General features: G+C 47.5%; 1 protein-coding gene across 11 annotated transcripts in view; it reads right to left on the bottom strand.

The window, feature by feature from the left end:
* Cdk5rap2 (CDK5 regulatory subunit associated protein 2) overlaps nt 1-19,000 on the bottom strand; it is a 186,595-nt gene that overhangs the window by 22,569 nt on the left and 145,026 nt on the right. For 10 of the 11 annotated variants that reach the window (XM_015497679.2, XM_015497682.2, XM_015497687.2 and 7 more), the window contains 4 exons: nt 12,202-12,250; nt 9,368-9,540; nt 4,743-4,862; nt 990-1,106 (listed from right to left, as the gene is read on the bottom strand). In XM_015497679.2, coding sequence (XP_015353165.1) covers nt 990-1,106; nt 4,743-4,862; nt 9,368-9,540; nt 12,202-12,250 — 459 coding nt within the window. The remainder of the gene's footprint in view (nt 1-989; nt 1,107-4,742; nt 4,863-9,367; nt 9,541-12,201; nt 12,251-19,000) is intronic. The other variant, XM_015497681.2, reaches the window with a different exon arrangement.

The following is a 19,000-nucleotide window of genomic DNA, read 5'->3' as shown; positions in this document are numbered from 1 at the left end:
GAGGGGTGAGCAGCGGGATGGTGGGATGGTCATGGCACAGCACACTGCACTCCTCACCTCTGAGCGGGGCTGGACCTGCTCTCTCCCTTCCATTTCAAAGGTCCCGGTTCTCTATCCTGAGCTACCCTGGCTAACCCCTCCTCATCCTTCTAGACTAGGCTTTTGATGACCAGTCTCTCAGGGTCCTGTGCTCCCTGCACCGGCTTCATCAGGGCCATTCCTCATGCTGGCCTGCTGTGGGATGTCTGGATGTCTCTCAGGACTCACTGATTTCTGTAATCGGCCCTGACTCAGAACTGGAGTTGGGGGATGTCTGCAGAATGAATGATCTCCAAAGCCCGAACTTCATTTCTAAAACCCAAATCACATCAATATCCTCTGGGGAAAGCAGGTAAGCTGGCCCAAGTTCCAGTCCCAACCACCGTCTAGCTCTGTGACCGCTGGCAGGGCAATTCCCTGGGCCTTTGTTTCTTATGTGGAAAACAGGGATACTAATATCTCGTTCCAAAATTGTTTTAAGCGCTAAAATGTAGCATAAGGCAGGTTCTTAGGAGCTAAGCTCCATATAGAAAGAACTAAAAGAGGGTCTTTTTAAGAACTGCTGGATGAAACTCTGCTGATTGTTGGAAATCTCTGGTTGAGTAAACCATTCCCAGCCCCTTTCTCTTCCACCGGGAACCAAGACAAATGAGAGGTGGCTGTGTAGAGGGCATGAGTGACAAGGAAATACAGTAGAGACACTGTGCTGAGGGCTTTATGCAATTTGATTGTCACAACAACCCTATGAGGTATCCCCTAACCTCCCTGTACCACATTTTTCTCAGCCACAACATAGGAATATCTCACAGGACTGTTGTGACAATGACACCCTGTAAAGCTGTCACAGGGCCACAGGACTCAACCTAGGTTGCTCCAACTCCAACACCTGCATTCTTTGCCTGGCATGGAGGCTTTGGGGCCCTGGCTGCAGGAGCTCCTCTATTTCTTACCTTGAGACCCCTTCAGGAGCATCGCATTGAGCGTCTGGTTCTGCTTCCTCAGGAAATTAATCTCTGAGGTGAGAGAATTGTGCAGCTCTGAACCGTAAGCCAAAATGTTTGTAGCCCCTATTAAAACACAAGCAGAAGCACTTCAGGGACCATCTCCAGGTCAGTATGGATAGAACTTCCTGGAAAGGAGTTCTGAACACTGAGGGAACAAAACATGCAGTGAAAATCAGCCCTGAGAAGCATCCAAGTTATTTCAGAGCCCAAAGGGAAATGAGAGTGAGCCTGAAAAGGTGACAGGAGGGGACCCAGGCCTTACCGCCCCTGAGGTGAATGCACCAGGAGCCAGGGCCAGGGTGGGTGAGTGGGTGACAGTCTCAACCTCCCAAAGTGCAAACTCACGCACCCAGGGTCTGCTGGGCCTCCACCCTGCTGAACTGCCCCCTTCACCGCTCTCTTACCTGTGCCCTGCCTCAGGGGCAGTACCACACAAGACCCGGCCTGAGCCCAGACACGCTGCTGCTGCTTTCCCAAGATGCCGAGCACCCAAGTGTCTCTCCTGTCCCCACCCTTCAGGCCTCAGGCCTTGCTCTGACCTGGCCGCCCTGCCCTCTGCCCATGGTGTTGTCATCCTAAATACAATCCTTTCTTGTAATTCTCTGCTCAAAAACCTCTAATGGCCCAGTACTGCAAAAGACAATCAAAACACAAGGTCCAAACTTCCCAGTCTCCTGGCACACTGCACCCCTCTCCATTCAGAACCCTAAGGCCCTTAAATGCAGTGAAACGGGGCCACTTCTGGGCCCTAGGCACACCATATGGTCACACCCCTTGCAGAATGAGGTTCCTTCTTTGCCTGGATGCCCACCACCCTCTTCATCTGACAAAGACACCTTCAACTCTTAGCTAAATTCGCAGTCTCTGAGTGTATGCTATAAAGGTCAGGGTCAAAAGCTAGGCAAACTGTGAGGGAGGCCACTCCTCACTGTGAAGATTTCACCATGCTGTCGTCCACTGCTGAACCCCTACCCTTCTTCTACATCCAGCTTAGATGACACTCCCCATGCCCGGCGCTTCCTTGTCTGCACCACTACAGTGCTCCCATTCTCAGCCCCTCAGGAGAGCACCTACTACTGTGTGCAGGGCACCTCATCCACATGGCTTCCATACTGAGTCCACTTGCTACGCTGCAACCCAATGCCAGCCCCTGCTTGCCCAGCTACCCTGCAGCCAGACATGGTCATGGGTCTCTGCTGGCCAACGAGACCTTCAGAGGCTTCAGGGCGGACTTCCCCTTACTACAAAAGGAAGACAGAGTAAAGACTGAGTCTCTTTCTTTCCATGCTTCAGACACCAACCACAGAGAATGGGAACCTCATAACCACCATAGTTACCACAGACACCATCTCCAAGTGTTGATGTCACTGAGTCATAACCCCTGCCTCAGAACCACTTGCCTCTGGATCTCTTGTGTAAAAAACATAACCCCCATCATTTACACCAGTTTTTACCCATATTTTGTTATCTGCAATGGAAAACATCCTGGTGTACAAGTGATGACCTCTAATGCTCTCACTCCTCATAAGGAAGGACACTGAGCTCTCGAGAGGCGTGTGCCCGCCCCTCTCTGCAGTACAACCTCCTTTCCTGCTAATTTTTCACTGATCAACCTTTTAATTCACAAACATCTCTCTCCACCATCCTTCTCCACTCTCCCCCAGGAACTCTGGTGCTGTTTCAGAGACACCTGGGTTGAACTATGGCTCTGGCTTCTTAATAACCACAAGACCTCAGGCAAGTCACATAAGGTCCCTCAGTCTTCATTAGCACAATAAAAGTGACTGGTACTGTTACAGTTACTGCTATTACCATTTGTAGTGATAGCACGATTAATGATAGGCTGGAGCCAAAACAGGACTGAAGAGTAATATGAATGAGCAGGAAAAACTACCCAGGTCTACAGTGACCCAAGTCAAGGCAGTCGCTTTCCAAAGGAACAGCCAGGCCATGGACCAGTTCCCAATAGTCTAAATCTGAGAGTCAAACCGGAACTAGCAGGGTGCACTTTGAGACCAGGAGGCCAGTTCTTCCTCTGAATGTCACCACTACAGAAAACCTGGATAACGAACAGCACCTGGAAGCTCTGCTGCAGCGGATGTTGGCATGTAGAAACTTCCACCTCAAGGTTGTAAGGACTCCTGCCTTTCTCAAAACTCCTCCCAAGATGAACATTTCACAGCAGGGGAAGGCGGGGCCCCTTTTATTTCTTTGTCTTGTCAGAGACAGTGACAACATGGTGAGAACAGCATGTCTTTCCACCAGCGTAAATACTTTATGAATGCATTTTTGTAAACCTTCCCGTCAGAGGGAATTACTCTCTAGAGCAATTGCCTGCTCCATTGTAGCCGGTGGCCATTTGAGCCCCCAAATAATTCTATAATTGGATTTTCCAGGGAAAATGTAAAACAAAATGAATCTAATTCAGGCATTACCAAGAGTAAATGTGAAGGGCCCAGGCGTGTATTTCTTTCCTGAGTTTGATATGACTAATAACTCATAATCAATTTCCCTGGGGGCCAGAAGGGGAGGAGGCAGTGTGGGGGCGGAGTGAATGGGGGGAAGGAAAGGGAGAAGTAATAGAACCACTGTTTACCTTGAGAACTGGAGCATACAAAGTACTTTTGCATACAAAGTACTTTTGAAAAGATGTCCTTCTTAACCGATGGCCACAGTGGGTGATTGAGGAAGGATAAGTAGACTAGGGGACAGGGGACTGAGTGCCGCCATCAAGCACTATCTTGAAGTCAGTAATCTCACCTCTAAAAATGGGAATGACATTAGGGTCCATGCTCACCGGACCAGTTTAAATGTTAAACTGGTCAGGTTATGAAATAAATAAAATAGTAAATAAGACAGATACTAATGGTGACAGCAGCCACTTAGTGAGTGAGGCACAAGCAGAGCCTACTCAGGGCACTGCTCACCTCATCTTGTAGTGACTCAATTTTGTGAAATAACTGAGACTGGGAGGTGGGGAGGTTGGTGAGCTGCCCAAAGCCATGAAGCAATAAAGAGAGGAGCCAGGATCTCCACCCAGGTTGGGCCTTTCCCAGAACACCAGCTGCTAAGGGTACATTCTTCATGGAACGAGGGCTCTCTCTGCAGAATAAGGACAGAAGTCAACATACACTGTTCAATGAAAAATGGGTCAGAACAGTGGATGCACAGTATGTTAACTTTTGGATGAGAGGGAGAATAAGAATATATATTTGTATTTGCATTCTAAAAATCACTAGAAAGATACAGAAGAAAAACAACAAGAGTGTGGGGCAGGGCAGAGAGGACAGTGTTAACAGGTAGAATGGAAGCGCTAATTTTTGACCTATGTGAAAGTCTTACCTATGGGGAAAATATGTTTAGTGTTCATGGAAGATCATTTCACTCAGAGCTAACCATGGTTATACAGGAATACTGGTGACCTTTTTGACTGGCATGTGAGATTTACCAGACTGCTAAAATGCTGACATTTTTATAATCCGTTATTGACAAAAAGACAAAATATGCCTTGTTCTCCCCTTGCATACCTATCTACATCTCTACAGCTTCCAAAGTCCAGTGAGGGGCCATCCACAATTCAGGAGAATAGGGGTGGCAGATTTGGGCAGTGATGGAGACATCACTGTCCACAGACTGCTCAGTTGGGCAAATGTGAAGCACTCAGGGTTTGCATTGCCCTGTGAGAAGGTCCTTCCTTACCTTGATCAAACTCAGTCCCTTGCCGTTCCAACTGTTTCCGCAGCTTCTCATTTGTTTTAATAGATTCTTCTAAACGTTTTCTCAAAGTTCGAATTTCCTGTATGTGTTCCATTAGTAAGTCTAGAGGAAGGAAGGGCATTTTTAATTTAAAGTCTGAAGCTCCCAACAAATTGAATAATTTATAGACTATGCAGGGATCTTGAAATTCCAAACAGTATCGGATGTGTTAAGATAGCAACTGGCAATCCTGCCCTGGGCTTGGGGAGCTGGGCTATTGTCCGTGGCCCACAGACACAGCTCTGTGATGGTTCTCTATGGCCCTCCAATAGGATGCAATTTTACATCACACGAAAAAATTATATTCCATACAATTTTAATGCTAACTCTAATGTAGCCTTTTATTCTTTTCAATATCAAATATTAATTTAAAATCTTCCTTATGGTGAAACCAACAGATCACTTTCAGGCCTGCTTAGATTGCCTGAGAGTTGATTAAACCACCTTCATAATGAATCCAGATATTTTTGAGACTAATTTTTTAAAGAAATGTGTTTATTTGGTTATTACTTATTAATTTAAGACTGAAAAATAAAGCAAAACAATGCCACTGAGACTGGCTACAAGAAGGGTAATCTCAAGAATATACCCTGTTAGTGCAAGTATAAATGCATATGACCTTTTGGGGCTATTTGTATCACTAGCCTCAGAGAAGCTTGTTTCAATGTCTTTTACCAAATAATTCTACTTCTAGGGCTCAATTTCAAGAAATTGCCAGAGATGCTGGCAAGCATTTTCCAGAACACATGAAAATATTCATCTTGGCAGCATGCAACAGTAAAAACTGAAACACCTAAAATTGTTGAATAAACTGTAGTATATTCATTACGATTCAGTATTACATAGCTATTAAAATTGTTATGAAAACTGTATAATACTATATTATGAAAGGGTTATCATTATCATATTATCATGTGAAAATTTTAAAAAACACAAACAAAATTGGCTATTCAACATGATCACAGCTCCATATAAAACCTTCCCAAACAGAAAAGACAAATGTACAAAAGAAGGTGATACACTGAATATTGAAAGTAGTTACCATAGGATGAGAGATTTTTGATTTTTTAAAAATTCTACATTATGTTTTAAGATAATACTTAATAATAGATAAAGATTTAAGTTTCCTGAATTTCCTAAAATGGGCATGTATTATGTTTTCATCCTCTGAAACATCACTTTAACAAAGAAAGGAGGAAGCCCAGTTTCAATCTAGAGATAGGTTTCTAGAGTCAGTGTTTAAAACCTAATCACATTAAGTATCCAAAGGCAAAACTAATGTCTTTAATTCATCAATTAGGGTACACTCAGTATGTCTTAGTAATGTTTGTTTTAAAACATTATACTAATGTTATGACCCAGTTTTAATTCCTCCAAAATGGCTTTCATTTAAAAGTAGCACAATGTTACAGATCTTTTCCTAATTAAATAGTAATTTTGCCATGAATTTGAATGTTTATGAGATGACTTAATTCCCAGACCTTCAGCTATCTGCTATTAATGCCAGAAGTGTGGCAAGTAATTTGGTGGATGCCTGCAGCTCCCAAGGCAGCCCAGCTCTGAAGGACTCCATGTGTACCGCACTCTGACACACCCTGCACTGTACCTCCTGTCCCGGCCCGGTTGCCCTGCAGATCTTCTTCCAGGGCCCAGACAGGCTGGAGGCAGCCAGGACCTTATCGTTTTGACTGCAACCTTCTTCTCTGGTTTACCAAGACTCACTGCTGGCTCTGTGCTGGTAAGTGCTCTGCAGCCATGGATACAAGTCAGCTTCCACTGAGTCTGGCCAGGAGCCGAAACAACACTAGGGCTTAAAAAAACACTCCCAGTTGAACTGGACACCATCATTAATTATGCAGCCAAGGTAGAAGGAAACACTACACTGGCCTTCACGAAATGGGAGAAAAACATCTCTTACAATAAATCCTTCTGACAAATGCTACCTCTTTAAAACCATAAATCCTGTAAGAAGCAACTGCCAAAAATAGATAGATAAATAATTACATGTATCATTTTGCCTGGTAGTTCCAATTTAGAGAATTAATGTTAAAAAAAAAAAATGCCCCCAATAAGGGGAAAGCTTCATGTTCAAAGATACTCCCGGCGGCACTGTTCACAATTGTGAAATTCTGGAAACGGCTGAAACATTCAGCAACAGGGAAACATAAGGAAAACTGCAATTCAGTCATTCAATGGACTATTCTAAAGCCATGAAAAATGACATTATATAACAGCATGTCAGGAAGCTTAGATGCAATTGAATGTGAGAAAAGAAAATATAGTAAATGATCTCTCTCCACAGATTATAAGCATGACAAAATGAAAACCAGATGCAGAGAATAAAAGGCTGGAGAAGGGCAGGCCAAGAGGGACAACAGTGGCACATGAGCACGGCTCCAGAGAACACCATCTCCATCCAGGAACTGCCTGGTGATCCACCAAGAGGACACCAGAGAGCCCGGGCATGAATCACCAGAGGAAGAGAGGCCTAACAGCTCCACGATGGAAACAAAACCAGGTAGGGGAGACAGGGCGAAGGGAGAAAGAGGGGGCAGGCAAGAGGAGGAGGGCACCTTCCAGCTCTGCAGCAGGAGGGCTTTAAGGAAGCAGGACCCACATAGTCCACTCGACATTACTTGGGTTGCAAGGCAACAACCTCCTTCCTTCTGCTTCCTCCCTGCTCAATCAAGTCTGCACAAAGGCAGACTAGTGGTCCCAGGGGTTCTTGGAAAGGGACTGAGTCCCACACTGGGTTGATACAGCGCAGAAGAAGGTACACTAAGGCCAGGGAAACAATCTGTAGTCTGACCTAAAAACTAGGGAAAGGCAGGACCTATAGCCAGAAATGACCAGGAGGAATCAACTACTCAGAAACTTACAAAAAAATAGCAGAGGGACACTGGCAGAAATCCCAATAAATGAGGTCCAGATAATCGGCTGCTGGAGGACTCCAGCTGGTTTTTGAGACACACTGAGACTGTACAGATCATGTTCCAGGTATATCTATACCATGTTCCTCTGGGCCCTCAAAGTCCTAGAGGAGCCTCAGAGGCCACCACTGGGCAAAGGCTCCACTGGGTTTCTTTGCCATATTGAATGGGGCCATCCTGTAAAACTGCATATGGGAAAAAAAAAAAAAAAAATGAGTTCTGTTGTTTACATATGGCTTCAAAAAAAAATTTTTTTTTAATAATGACCTATGTGACCAAGTAACAATAAAGCTTTTAGCAAGAAGGTGCCAGTGTCTGGTTGGTGCTATAGAACTCATGGTGGTACTGTTACCAACCCCCAGAGAAGAAGAGAGACCAGAGACTGTGACAACTAGAATCTATACCACCAAAGGGCTGGAAACCACTGCCTGTGGCCAATACTAGCCCATCTCCATTCTATCAACACAGTTTCATAGGAACACAGCTCTGCCACTCATATCAGGGGCTGCTTGTATGTGTGACAACAGAGCTGAGCAACTGCCACAGGGCCCTTGACCCTGCAAAGCCTAAAACATCTTCTTCCTGCCCCTTTGCAGGAAGTTTGATGGCCAGTCTATCTGGTCTGGTCTATATAATCCTTGGACTCTCTGAAGCAAACTGAATTACAAACACAAAGCCCTACTTCTTATCCCAAAGAGAGAGACTACAAGAACAGAAAAAGCAAACGGGAGATCAGAGCAGGTTCCCAGGGAGGCTGGCTGAACTCAGCCCAAGGTCAGAGGCAGAACAAGAGTGTTATGGGCTGAATGTCTGTGTCTCCAAGGTCACCTGCTAAAGCCTTCAGCTCTCAAGTGATGGCATTAGGAGGTGTGGCCCTTGAGAGGGGATGACATAAGAGGCTGGAACCCTCGTGAATGGGATCAATGCCCCCAAACAGAGACCCCTGACAGCTCTCTTGCTCTCTTGGCTCCATGTGAGGACACAGTGAGAAGTCTGCCACCTGGAAGGGGACCCTCACCAGAACCCAGCCATGCTGGCTAGCACCTTGATCTCGGACTTCCAGCCTCCAGAACTGTGAGAAACAAGTTCCTGCTGTTTGTGAGCCGCTCAGACTGTGGTACTCTGCTACAACAGACTGAATGCACTAAGACAACGGCCCGGCCCAATGGGCCAAGGGTCACACTAGAGAGAAACGGGTGGATTCACAGAATCACAAACTTTGCACTGTAGAAAACTATCGGAACAGGGCTGGGGCGCTCTTGGGCATCCATACAACACAAAGCAGAGAGTCTTCAGAGTGAGCCTGCGTGCAGAGGAGTGACAGGAACCCTGGGCACTAACCGAACTCGCACTGCTGCAGCTCCAGGGCTCTCCACGCTACGATTACAGGAGCAAGGAAACGGGAAATCCAGGGCAGGTCTTCACTCAAAACCACATGCCCTTTCCCAGTCACCCACACTTTTACCACCACGATTTTCTCTGGTGATAAATGACACTCCATGACCAGCTCCGGCCCTCACAGGATCTCCTTTCATCTGAGAAATAGTCAAATGTCACCACACTCTAGCCACTAGGGCGAGACAGCGGGTCAGTGTTTAAACACAGCCACGTTTACGAGGCTTAATAAAGCTAGCTTACCTTGAGAAAAATGGTCTGCCATGACTGAAGTCTGCCCGGACACGCTGTCTTGCTTCTGTTCTCGGGAGAGGAAGGACTTCTCGGATATTTCATCATCAGACAGCACATGAGAGGAGAAAGGCCCAGGAGATTCGGGTAGAAGACGCTGGTAGTCCACGTTGTCTTCCTCAGTCCTTAACGGTTGGGATTGAAAGACAAACCATTTCCCACACTAAGACCCCAAGCAGGGCTGTGACATCAGAACCCTCGAGGTTACTTTCCCTTCAGAACTGTCCCGTGTGTGTGACTTCCGTCAGCCCTTTCATTTCCTTACTACATTAAGCAATGACACTCCCAAAACAAGAAGGGCTCCATGTGCTTGAATCTGAAGCCAAGGAGGAAGGGAAAGTGAAGGGATTGTAGCTGTCCCAAAGTCTGGCTTACAAGAGAGGAAAGGGGTCCGCAGCAGCTGCTTCCCAAGTGCTCACTCTGACGAAGCAGCCTGGGTCTGACCTGGGCCTCCTGGGCCCCCTCTGAGGAAGGGAGTGCTGTCCTCCATAGAGCCAGAAAGGCGGTGGCTCAGCATAAACCAGCCACTGTCCGTTTGTAAGTGGCACCTCCCAGATCTGAACCAGGCCTGTCTGGCTCCAAGGCCCCAGGACAATGTGGGATTCTGGCCCAAAGCCATGAAACAGCATTATGGATTAAAAAATCTCAGAACCCTCAAGGTCCCCAAGCAGGCCCCAATGGCATGGTTCTGGCAATCATGTGGTTATTAACCAGTACTTCCTGAGGACCACCTAAGCCACAAGGAAAAGCAGCCTGAACACTGTGAAAAGCTCCTGTGAATCTCCATTATAGATAAGCTCCTTGATTTAAGCTCCTTTCTCTCCAACTTTCCCATTACTGTGTCAGTGGCCACAGTCTCATTATTCATGAGCTCAGACAAGAGCAGAGGACTCTGAAGCTGCAACGCATTCATTAGCAGGTAAACACCAGATGCAGCTCTGCCCAGACAGCCTGATGGATGCTCAGGCTCACCGTGGGCCCACAGGAGTACAGAGTGGGCCAGGGCAGCCGTTTAATTAGCTTAGGAGTGACCCTTGTGAGGGCTGAGCCTGCCACTGACAAAGAGAGGACAGAAGGAGAAGAAGAAATCCTCTGAAATGGAGAGGGGTGAGCGCTGGTTGAGGAAGGCTAAAAGACTCTCCAAACTCATCAGCTTCCAAAATGATGAATCTGGCCATGTCTAGCCCCAGCTTGCCCTGCTCATCGACTCCCTGCCTCCTGCAGAAGAGTGTTGGGACAGTCGTAATAACAGCCTCTGAGAACCAACAGGCCCAGCCTGCCTCTCAGGCCTTGACCCAGGATCCCTGCTCAAAGGGGCCAAGCTTCCCTCCCCTCAGACAGGGACAATCTCCCAACAGCCCTGGGCCCTTCACTCTCAATCTGCAGAGCTCAGCTAAGATGGAGTCTTCCATACCCTCTCCACGTCCTGCCAGTGGGAAGTGGTTGCCATCCTAAGGATGGAAGTAGTGGGGTGAACTGGGCGGGGTCTCTGGCGCTACTGCAGGAGGAGAAGGAGTATATCTTTTACATTCATAGAAGACCTGATTAAAATGTCCTCCAGTGAGTTGTGAACCTCCTACTTGCTTGCTGTAAGGATGCTGATGGCCTTGGTGATGACAATAAAATCTAAAATTCAGCATTCCAGACTGTCTCTATTTCTTTATTTTACCCCTAGGAGTCCAAAGGGCCACATCCTTTAAAGTGAAAGAAGGTCCCCTCCAGTGTCAATAGCATTCAGAGCCTTTACAAGTAACAGGAGGATGAGACCTTGGCATTTGCAACAGCCACAGAGGCAAGCTAAAAAGGACTACAATTCACATATTGTCACTGCCTTCCAAAGACAATGTAGAGTAACCATAAGAGCACAGGTGTTCGATTCTGAAAGACCCAAGTTCAAATCCTAGCTCTGCCTTTCAATGGCAAACAGGCAACTTGTCAGCCTCCTCACCCTAAAATGGGAATAAAAACGTTCACTTTGTAGGGTCAAAAGTAATAAGTGTGAAACACCTAAGGCAGCAGCTGACACGTACAAATACCCTGCAATGCTGGTCAGCTCCTCTCTTATTCTGAGGACTCTGGGAGTAGAAAGGTAAGACACACCAAGTGGTCTTTTCCAAGTGGAAAGGCAAGTGCTGTAATGCAATTACATGCCAAGTACCAAAACTATCAGAACAGGGCTGGGGTGCTCTTGGGCATCCACACAACACAAAGCAGGAGAGTCTTCAGAATGAGCCTTCCTGCAGAGGAAGCAGGAATAACTGGCCCGGGTGTGGTGGAGGAGGGTACAGGGAGGGCTGGTTCACGTTCACTCCAGCCCCTTTCACACTACATGAGGAGGGAAGCAGGGGGCACAGTTCGTGCACAGCCATGGTGGGGGTGGGGGGGAGACAATGGAAGAGCATGGGGTACACGACAAGAAGGGAACAGTGTGGAGGGGAGCAGAGAGGACCAGTCAGCTTGAGGAGGGCTCAGATTCTTGGCTAGGGAGTCTGGAACTTTCATCCTGCAAGCCCCAGGAGCCAACAGAAGCAATATGTCATCTGATTCAAATCCCTGACAGAAATACCAGGAGTGACCTGGAACAAATGAATGGAGGGTTCGGGACACCCTGAGTGGCCTCTTCACTTTGCTCGGCCATAGACAGTTCTATAGGTATTTATGTTTTAGTTACAAGAAGCAGAAAACTTACACAATGGAAGGCAGCTAGAATATTTTTTAAAAAAGAAAAAAAGAGGCAAACCCAAACGGAGGTCCCAGAAAGTCTTCTTAACAAACGTTAAACTCACCTCTCTATCGGCTCATTCTGGGGACTCAGCTCCACTCCAGATGATTTTCCTAGAAGTAGAAATAACATTAAGAAAGAAGAAAAGCATTTTTTTAAAAAGTGATCCCTAATAATTTCTTGCTCACACATGTGCAGGGGCACTGTCCTGTTGGTTTAAACACTTTTTACAACAAGCCAGATGTTGAAAGTGGGATTCGCAAGAGCACAGTGCCGGCAAGAGACTCCTGCTTTATCACTAGTCTGGCTCTAGTTCCAGGGCACAGCATTGAATCCAAAAAGCAATCACAATAGCATCACTGGGTGTAATTCTTTTTCCTTCGCTAAAATTCTGATACTAACAGAGCATAAGCTCATTATAGGAAATGCACAATAGAATCAAGAAAGCTCCCTGCCCTCCTGAACGCCCATAGACCTGTGACTGGGCTGCCTTTGGTTCTTTCTTCCATGCATTTGGGCAGAGATGATGCTGTAGTGACTTAAGTTTTTCACTTTGTACTTTATTATAAGCATTTTTCCTACTAAATTTGCTTTAGAAACCTCAGCCCTAATGGCACACACGTCATAGTCTGGCAGTTTTTGCCAGTTCCCTATTCAACATTTAGGTCATCTCCAAATTTTCGTTTTAATAAATAATTGAAATAAACATCTTTGTGCATGCAGCTTTATCTGCATTTAAATTATTTCCTAGGAAAGACCTCAGAACTAAGATTACTGGGCAAAGGAGTGCTCGAGTGAGCTGAAAAAAACCACTGTCTGCAGCGGGGAGAGGACGAAAGGGGATGACAAAAGAAAACAGAATAAAGCTCAGAATGTTGCTGGGCGAAAGACGTGCTGCTCTATTCCTGCATGTCATCATTTGCTGTTTGAAAGGAAGCATGAGCCCAGATTTCAAAGAGGCTAACAACTTTATTTTTAAAATACTTCAGAACCCTGGAAATTGCAGACCGGGATGAGCTCTTTGAAGAAACTGACGCATGGCTAAAGAAAAAAACAAACCCTTCTACAGCAGCACTCGAAAAATGAGACTATAATTAAACTGCACCCACACATACAATTTTCAAAACTACTCCTAAAAGGAAAAGTTCTCCAACACCGCAGCACAGGGAGAAGATCCCGAGCTTGCCTGCTTGCTTCATGGCTCACGGTTCCCACCTACAACTCCCAGGCGCCAGCATGGCCAACCGAGCTCACGCTATATCCTAGCCGGCTGGCCGCCTGGGCACCAAGAGCCAGTGGCACATAAAGGCCTGAAAGCCATCCTCCACAGCAGGGCACTGAGGGGCACTGCACCACTGGGAAGGAATCAGATGGGCCTGAGCGAGTGGGCGCCAGGCCCTGGGTATGACTCTGGGCCTCCCGATAATCCCTCAAGCACAGCCTTAGCATCTCCGTTGTGCAGCCAAGAAGCCGAGTCCAGGAGGGCTCATGTCCAGCTCTCTCAAGGCACCCCATTCTCACTCTAGCATTACTGAGATTTCCAGTTCATAAGCAAGGGGGGTGGGGGCAGCCTCACAGCTAATACCATCACAAAGTGCCCAGCCAAAGAGGTGTAAAGATATTTTGATGTCTTGCAAGGCAGGGAGAGGCTGGCAGACCTCTCAAGGGGGAAAGCCACAGCCGATCCAGTCAAACTCGAAGACCTTGACCGTAGTAAGTCCCAGATCGCAACCAACCCTCATATGTTAGGGAACATCTCAATCAGCATTTTTCATCACATGTCCATACCAGGGCTGCTTCCAACATTCAGCTGATGATAGACTTTGACCCAGTCAACCCCGAGGATGAACCATCTGTCCCAGCCCAGCCTTCCCAAGAGCTTAAGAGTCATAATGTACCACCAGGCAAACAGCCAGGTGAGACCCCGCTCCACACGCATCAGTGTTCTTCAGCGCACACCTCCCTCAGGAACCTCTAGGGTGGGCAGGCTTTAAGCATCCTGAGTCTCCTGACCATAAATCCATCAAAGACCTCTCCTCCATTCCTAACAAAACCTGTGGCCACAGAAGGAGGTGACCCTAATGCCACCAGCAGCATGGGTTCTCTCTTTTTCAAACAAAGACTCTTTGGGGAACTTACAATAACTCAACAACAATAGAATCCCACATGTTCCCCTATCACAACAGGGTTCTTTAAAACTCAATGACAAATGGTTATTGTGGGATTCATAGAGAGATCATAACAACTGATGCATTGAATTTCTTGGTGGAAACTGCCTTCACACAGGTGACAGGAAACCATCTGTTAGGCTATTCCAAATGCTTAGGATGCATGTCATGAAAATGCTGCTGCCATCTCTCAGGCAAATCCTATTGCTACATCTAAAAGCTGTGCAGTCTGTGGCAGTGGGGGGACTTCATCTTTACAAATAAAAAAACACCCAGTTGTCCCCTTCATTTCCAAACAAGACCATGATGCAAGACAGACTGACAGATTAACACCCCCTCCCAGTCTCCTCTGCACATTAATCCATCCTGTACACAGCTGCCATTGAAGAAGCCCCCATAGGCCAGAGAAGGTGCAGTCACACACCATAGACTGGCATCTCCAATGTGACCCAAATATTTCTTCCTTTCCATCTCATTAGTAACTGGACACAGGTACCCCGTTAGACCCGGAATACAGAGATGGCTAGGAGCCATCCTGCCCTTGAAGAGTTCACATCTGAGTGGGAACAATGGACCCAGAAGACAATTAGATGACAATATTGAGATAAAGGGCAGCATGTGGCTGTGGAGGCAAGCACAATCCAGCATGGCTGCCGGGGAAATTTAGGGGAGGGGGAGTGGAGCTATATCTTTGAGGCAGGAAGAACTACTTTATAAAGGTAAGAAAAAGCTAAGGGGCTCTGGGGAGAGCAGATTGCAGGGGTAATTAAAAGCCAAAACCCTCCATCTGATCTGAAAGCCTGGGTCATCACGGTCAGCTCCTGAGTGCCCACTGTTTGCCAAGCAGGACACCAAACTCGCTCATCTCATTTAATCCTTTCAAGCAACTTTGTTAAGACAGGTGCTACTATCCCCACAGAGGAAACCTGACCCTTAAGGAGTAAGTGGCACATGAAGCTGGGGTCTGAACTCAAACCTCTGAGGTCAAAGGTCCTCTTCTTTCCACCCTGTGAGGGCCTCCTCCATCCCAGGGCCAGACATGAATGTCATGTGTGAGCTGCAAACAATCCAGAAGTGAAGAAAAGGAATAGATCTTGCTTCCGTGGGTTGAACAAAGAAAGCTTTCTGGCGGATGGGTGTCATTTCCTTAAGTGGAGAAAGAGGGCAGCCTTGGTGGAAAGGGCCTGGTGGAGCATGCATGGAAGTGGAGAGACACAAGGCCTGGCCACAGAAACAAGTGACCAGTGCACCCCCAGCACGTGCAACTTGGTGGACTGAGAAGGCAGCACGTGGAGGTTAGGAGGACGGGCTGTGGAAGTAAACTGCTGGCTCTAAATCAAGTTCTCCAAATTCCCATGTGACCCTGAAGAAGTGAATTATCCTCTCTGTCCTCATAATAAACAAGGATAATGTGTAATGCTTCCTCACAGGCTAGCACACAGCAAGCCCCCGACAAAGATCAGCCTTCCTCGTTTCCTCATTGTCTTCTTCACCACCATCACCATCACCAACCAGAGGGTAGAAGACTGGAAAAGGCGGACTACGCAGGGCCTCAAGAAGAAATGAGCTTTGGGGTCCATCTCTTACAGCAAAGTAGTGCTGAGGCAAGGGATGCCAACAGCTGTCCTCTGTCACGTGGCCAGACCCTGACACCCACAGTGAGCTCACTAAGGGACCACTCACAGTCTTCTTTGTACGTTGCTCGAAACATTTGGAGTAAAACACTGCCTTCCTCGTCTGTGCAGCTGGTCTGGGGAGGCACCAGGACGAGGACACGGGAGGAAACCTGGTCGCAACAACAGTCACTGATCTATTTTGTGTCCCAGCCCTCTTGGGGCATCTAAAAGCTACAGACCCTCACCCCAGAGAAAGGTACATACCGCCCAAAATCTTGCAGAATTCCAGGCTCCTACAGGGGAGTCCTAGTTTCTTGGAGCTAAAGAGGAATTCCAGTTCTCTCCCTGATGAGCATTAAGAAACCATGCTATCATCCTACGCCTTAGATTCTACCAACTAAAGACTATGAAAGAAAAGCCAAGGACACGCAGAAAGATTCCAATTCAGTGTTCTTTATAAGAGCACCCAAACTGGAAATAACCTACATGTCCATCTAATGGGGAAGGATTAATTGTGGTACCTTTACACACAAGAATGCTCTTGGGGCCACTAAACTTTAAAGTGTACATTAATATTATTAATGGTGTCATACATGTTATTTAATTAAAACTTCAGAGAAAACAAAGTGTAAGTTGCAAATAGTTGTGTTTCCATAAAAAATACACACATGTTAAAAATATCTAGGCATGTAAGCTCCAGGGTGTTCATGCATCACTGTGTAAATGATGCAACCACAAGATTTTAGTCATGTGTTATGCCACAGTAAACATGTAATGTTCTGTATTGATTTTTAAAAGCTGGTATTTAAATTTTAAGGAACCCAAGCCATGGGACTAAAACTACATCATAATTCAGGAACCAGAACACTTACATGGCATCTAAGAAAAGACCTGCCTCTATGTTACATTTTCCTCTTTACCAAAAGAAGCTGTAGTGAAGTTTCTGGAATTTTTAGGTCTTTTGGGGAAGAAAATAAAGTTTTATATGTGTGGCGTCTGCTACTCCTGGCATGCTCCTGCCTCCAGAACCCACAGCAAACAAGAAGTGGGACTTCCCTGGGTGGTCAAAGTCAGTAACTGAAAAGTAAAGCAAGGGGCAGCTCCATGGTGGGGCGGGGTGGCAAGCTGGTGCCAGGGTGCGCTCCCTTCTGGCTTGGCACTGCCAGGACAGGATGAGGGCTGCAGGAAGGAAAGAGACAGGGACACACCTTGGGCCTGGGAGACACAGCTCTGTCAGTCGCCCAGTTATTTCCCCACTAATAAGATGAAAATCAGCTTATCTGAAAGCAGCCAAAAGAGGGTGCATTTTTATAAAGCTAGGAAAAGCCAAGTGCTCTTATACCCTGTGCTCAAAGGTACTGGGGAACTAGTACTAGAAAACTCAGCCTCTGCCAGCTCTTTGGGAAAAGCGCTGACGACACCCAGACGGGCAAACCATCCCTTCTCATATCCTGGAATGGAACTGAGCAAACGTGGACCCTCTTGGACCATGTGTCATTTACGTAAGAAGACAGAAGAACAGAATCAAATCCTGGTTTCCCCCAAGTCAGCTGTGTCTCTGAGTGCCACTCTTTGGTTATGGCTAAATCCCCTAGAAAACAGACTGGTGCAGGAGTACGATGCCAGAAGCGCTAGGCCCCAGAGAGCCGCCTACTGAGCAATGGCCGTGGCTTCACGTCCATGATTTAATTCAACCCTTAACACAACACTGTGAATTGGGATCAGCATGCCAGGTTCACAGGTGAAGAAATTCATTTTGAAGTGCTGAAGGTCCACAGCCCACGGGTGGGGAGCCAGAGCTCTCAGCCCACCCCCGGGACTGCGCTCTTCCCTGCGAGACCCACGTGCTAGATGTGCAAGGACATTCCTGAAGCTCAGTTCAGCGTAGGTAAAACTGGATTCATCCTCCCCTCCAAGGTCACTGTGAAGTTTCAATCAAATAACATGCATGACACCAAGAGGAACACACTTGAAATGCCAGCTCTGCTGTGCACTCCATAAATGCTCACAGAGGGGGGCTTCCTCCCACTGGGCCACGCTCTGCTCGGCTATGAAACTGGGATTCACTTGCACACTTTGGTCTCAGCAGACGTGCACTGCGTGCCCTCTACACCGAGGCTGCTTATGTCCTAGTGCTATAGCAGCGGACACATGGGACAAGGTCCGTGCCCCTGGGGGGCCCAGAGCCCAGCAGGGCAAGCAGACTCCCAGGCCAAAGACAGATACGCAAGGTGGTGGCAAGCAGGAGAGAGGACACAGAGCAGGGCCAGGGGAGAAGAAAGGCCAGCAGTGGGCGGGATGCTGGCTGTTTACACAGTCGTCAGAGGCCCTTCTCAGAAGGGAAACACTGGGAAAGGCAAGAACTGCTGAGGGTCGCCAGAGAGAAAGAACCCACAGAGGCCTGGAGAAGGCGCCTCTCAGGCAGACGGGCAGCTGCAAGGTCACAGAGGGTAGGGAGGGAGAACTGGCTGGCTGGGAGGAGGGGACAGAGCCGGGCAGTACGGGCCCAGCTTAAAAAGTACATCTGTACTTTCCCACTGACTCAAAGGAGCCTCTCATTTCTAAGCAGAGAAGGGACATGGTCTGCCTGACATTTTTAAAGGTCGCTCTGACCACTGTGTGGAAATGGACTGTGCTGGGCAAGGGTGGAGGCACAGAGGTGGGCTGGGGCAGCAGGCAGCGGGGACACCAGTGCAAACTGCAGCAAGGGATGAAGACTGGCCAGACCCAGGGCCGCGGAGGGCAGAGGAGCAGGAACTCTAAACGGGGCCCCTTAGAGGCCAGGTAAGCATAGCCTTTCCCCAAGGAGGGGGCTGTGGACCTGCCAACAATGCTGTAGTCTGAGAGAAGACATGACCACTGAATCTGGCAAAGCAGAAGTTGCTGGTGACTTAACCAGCGCCCTTCTGTGGAAAGGCGAGAATGGTGGAAAGCCCAAGCCCAACCGGGTTAAGAGAGAAAGGGGGACGAGAGTAATGCCAATAGGTGTAAGGGAGAGGGACAAAGATAATGACTTCAGGCTGCGGCTCTGTGGGAGAGCATGTGCTTAGCATGCCTGGGGACGGAATTGGGCGGGGGG

The sequence above is a fragment of the Marmota marmota genome, unplaced genomic scaffold (genome assembly GCF_001458135.2).
Source record: "Marmota marmota marmota unplaced genomic scaffold, marMar, whole genome shotgun sequence".
NCBI classification, from domain to species: Eukaryota; Metazoa; Chordata; class Mammalia; order Rodentia; family Sciuridae; genus Marmota; species Marmota marmota.
Note: the sequence above shows the minus strand (reverse complement) of the source record. Positions and strands in the feature narration are given on the sequence as shown.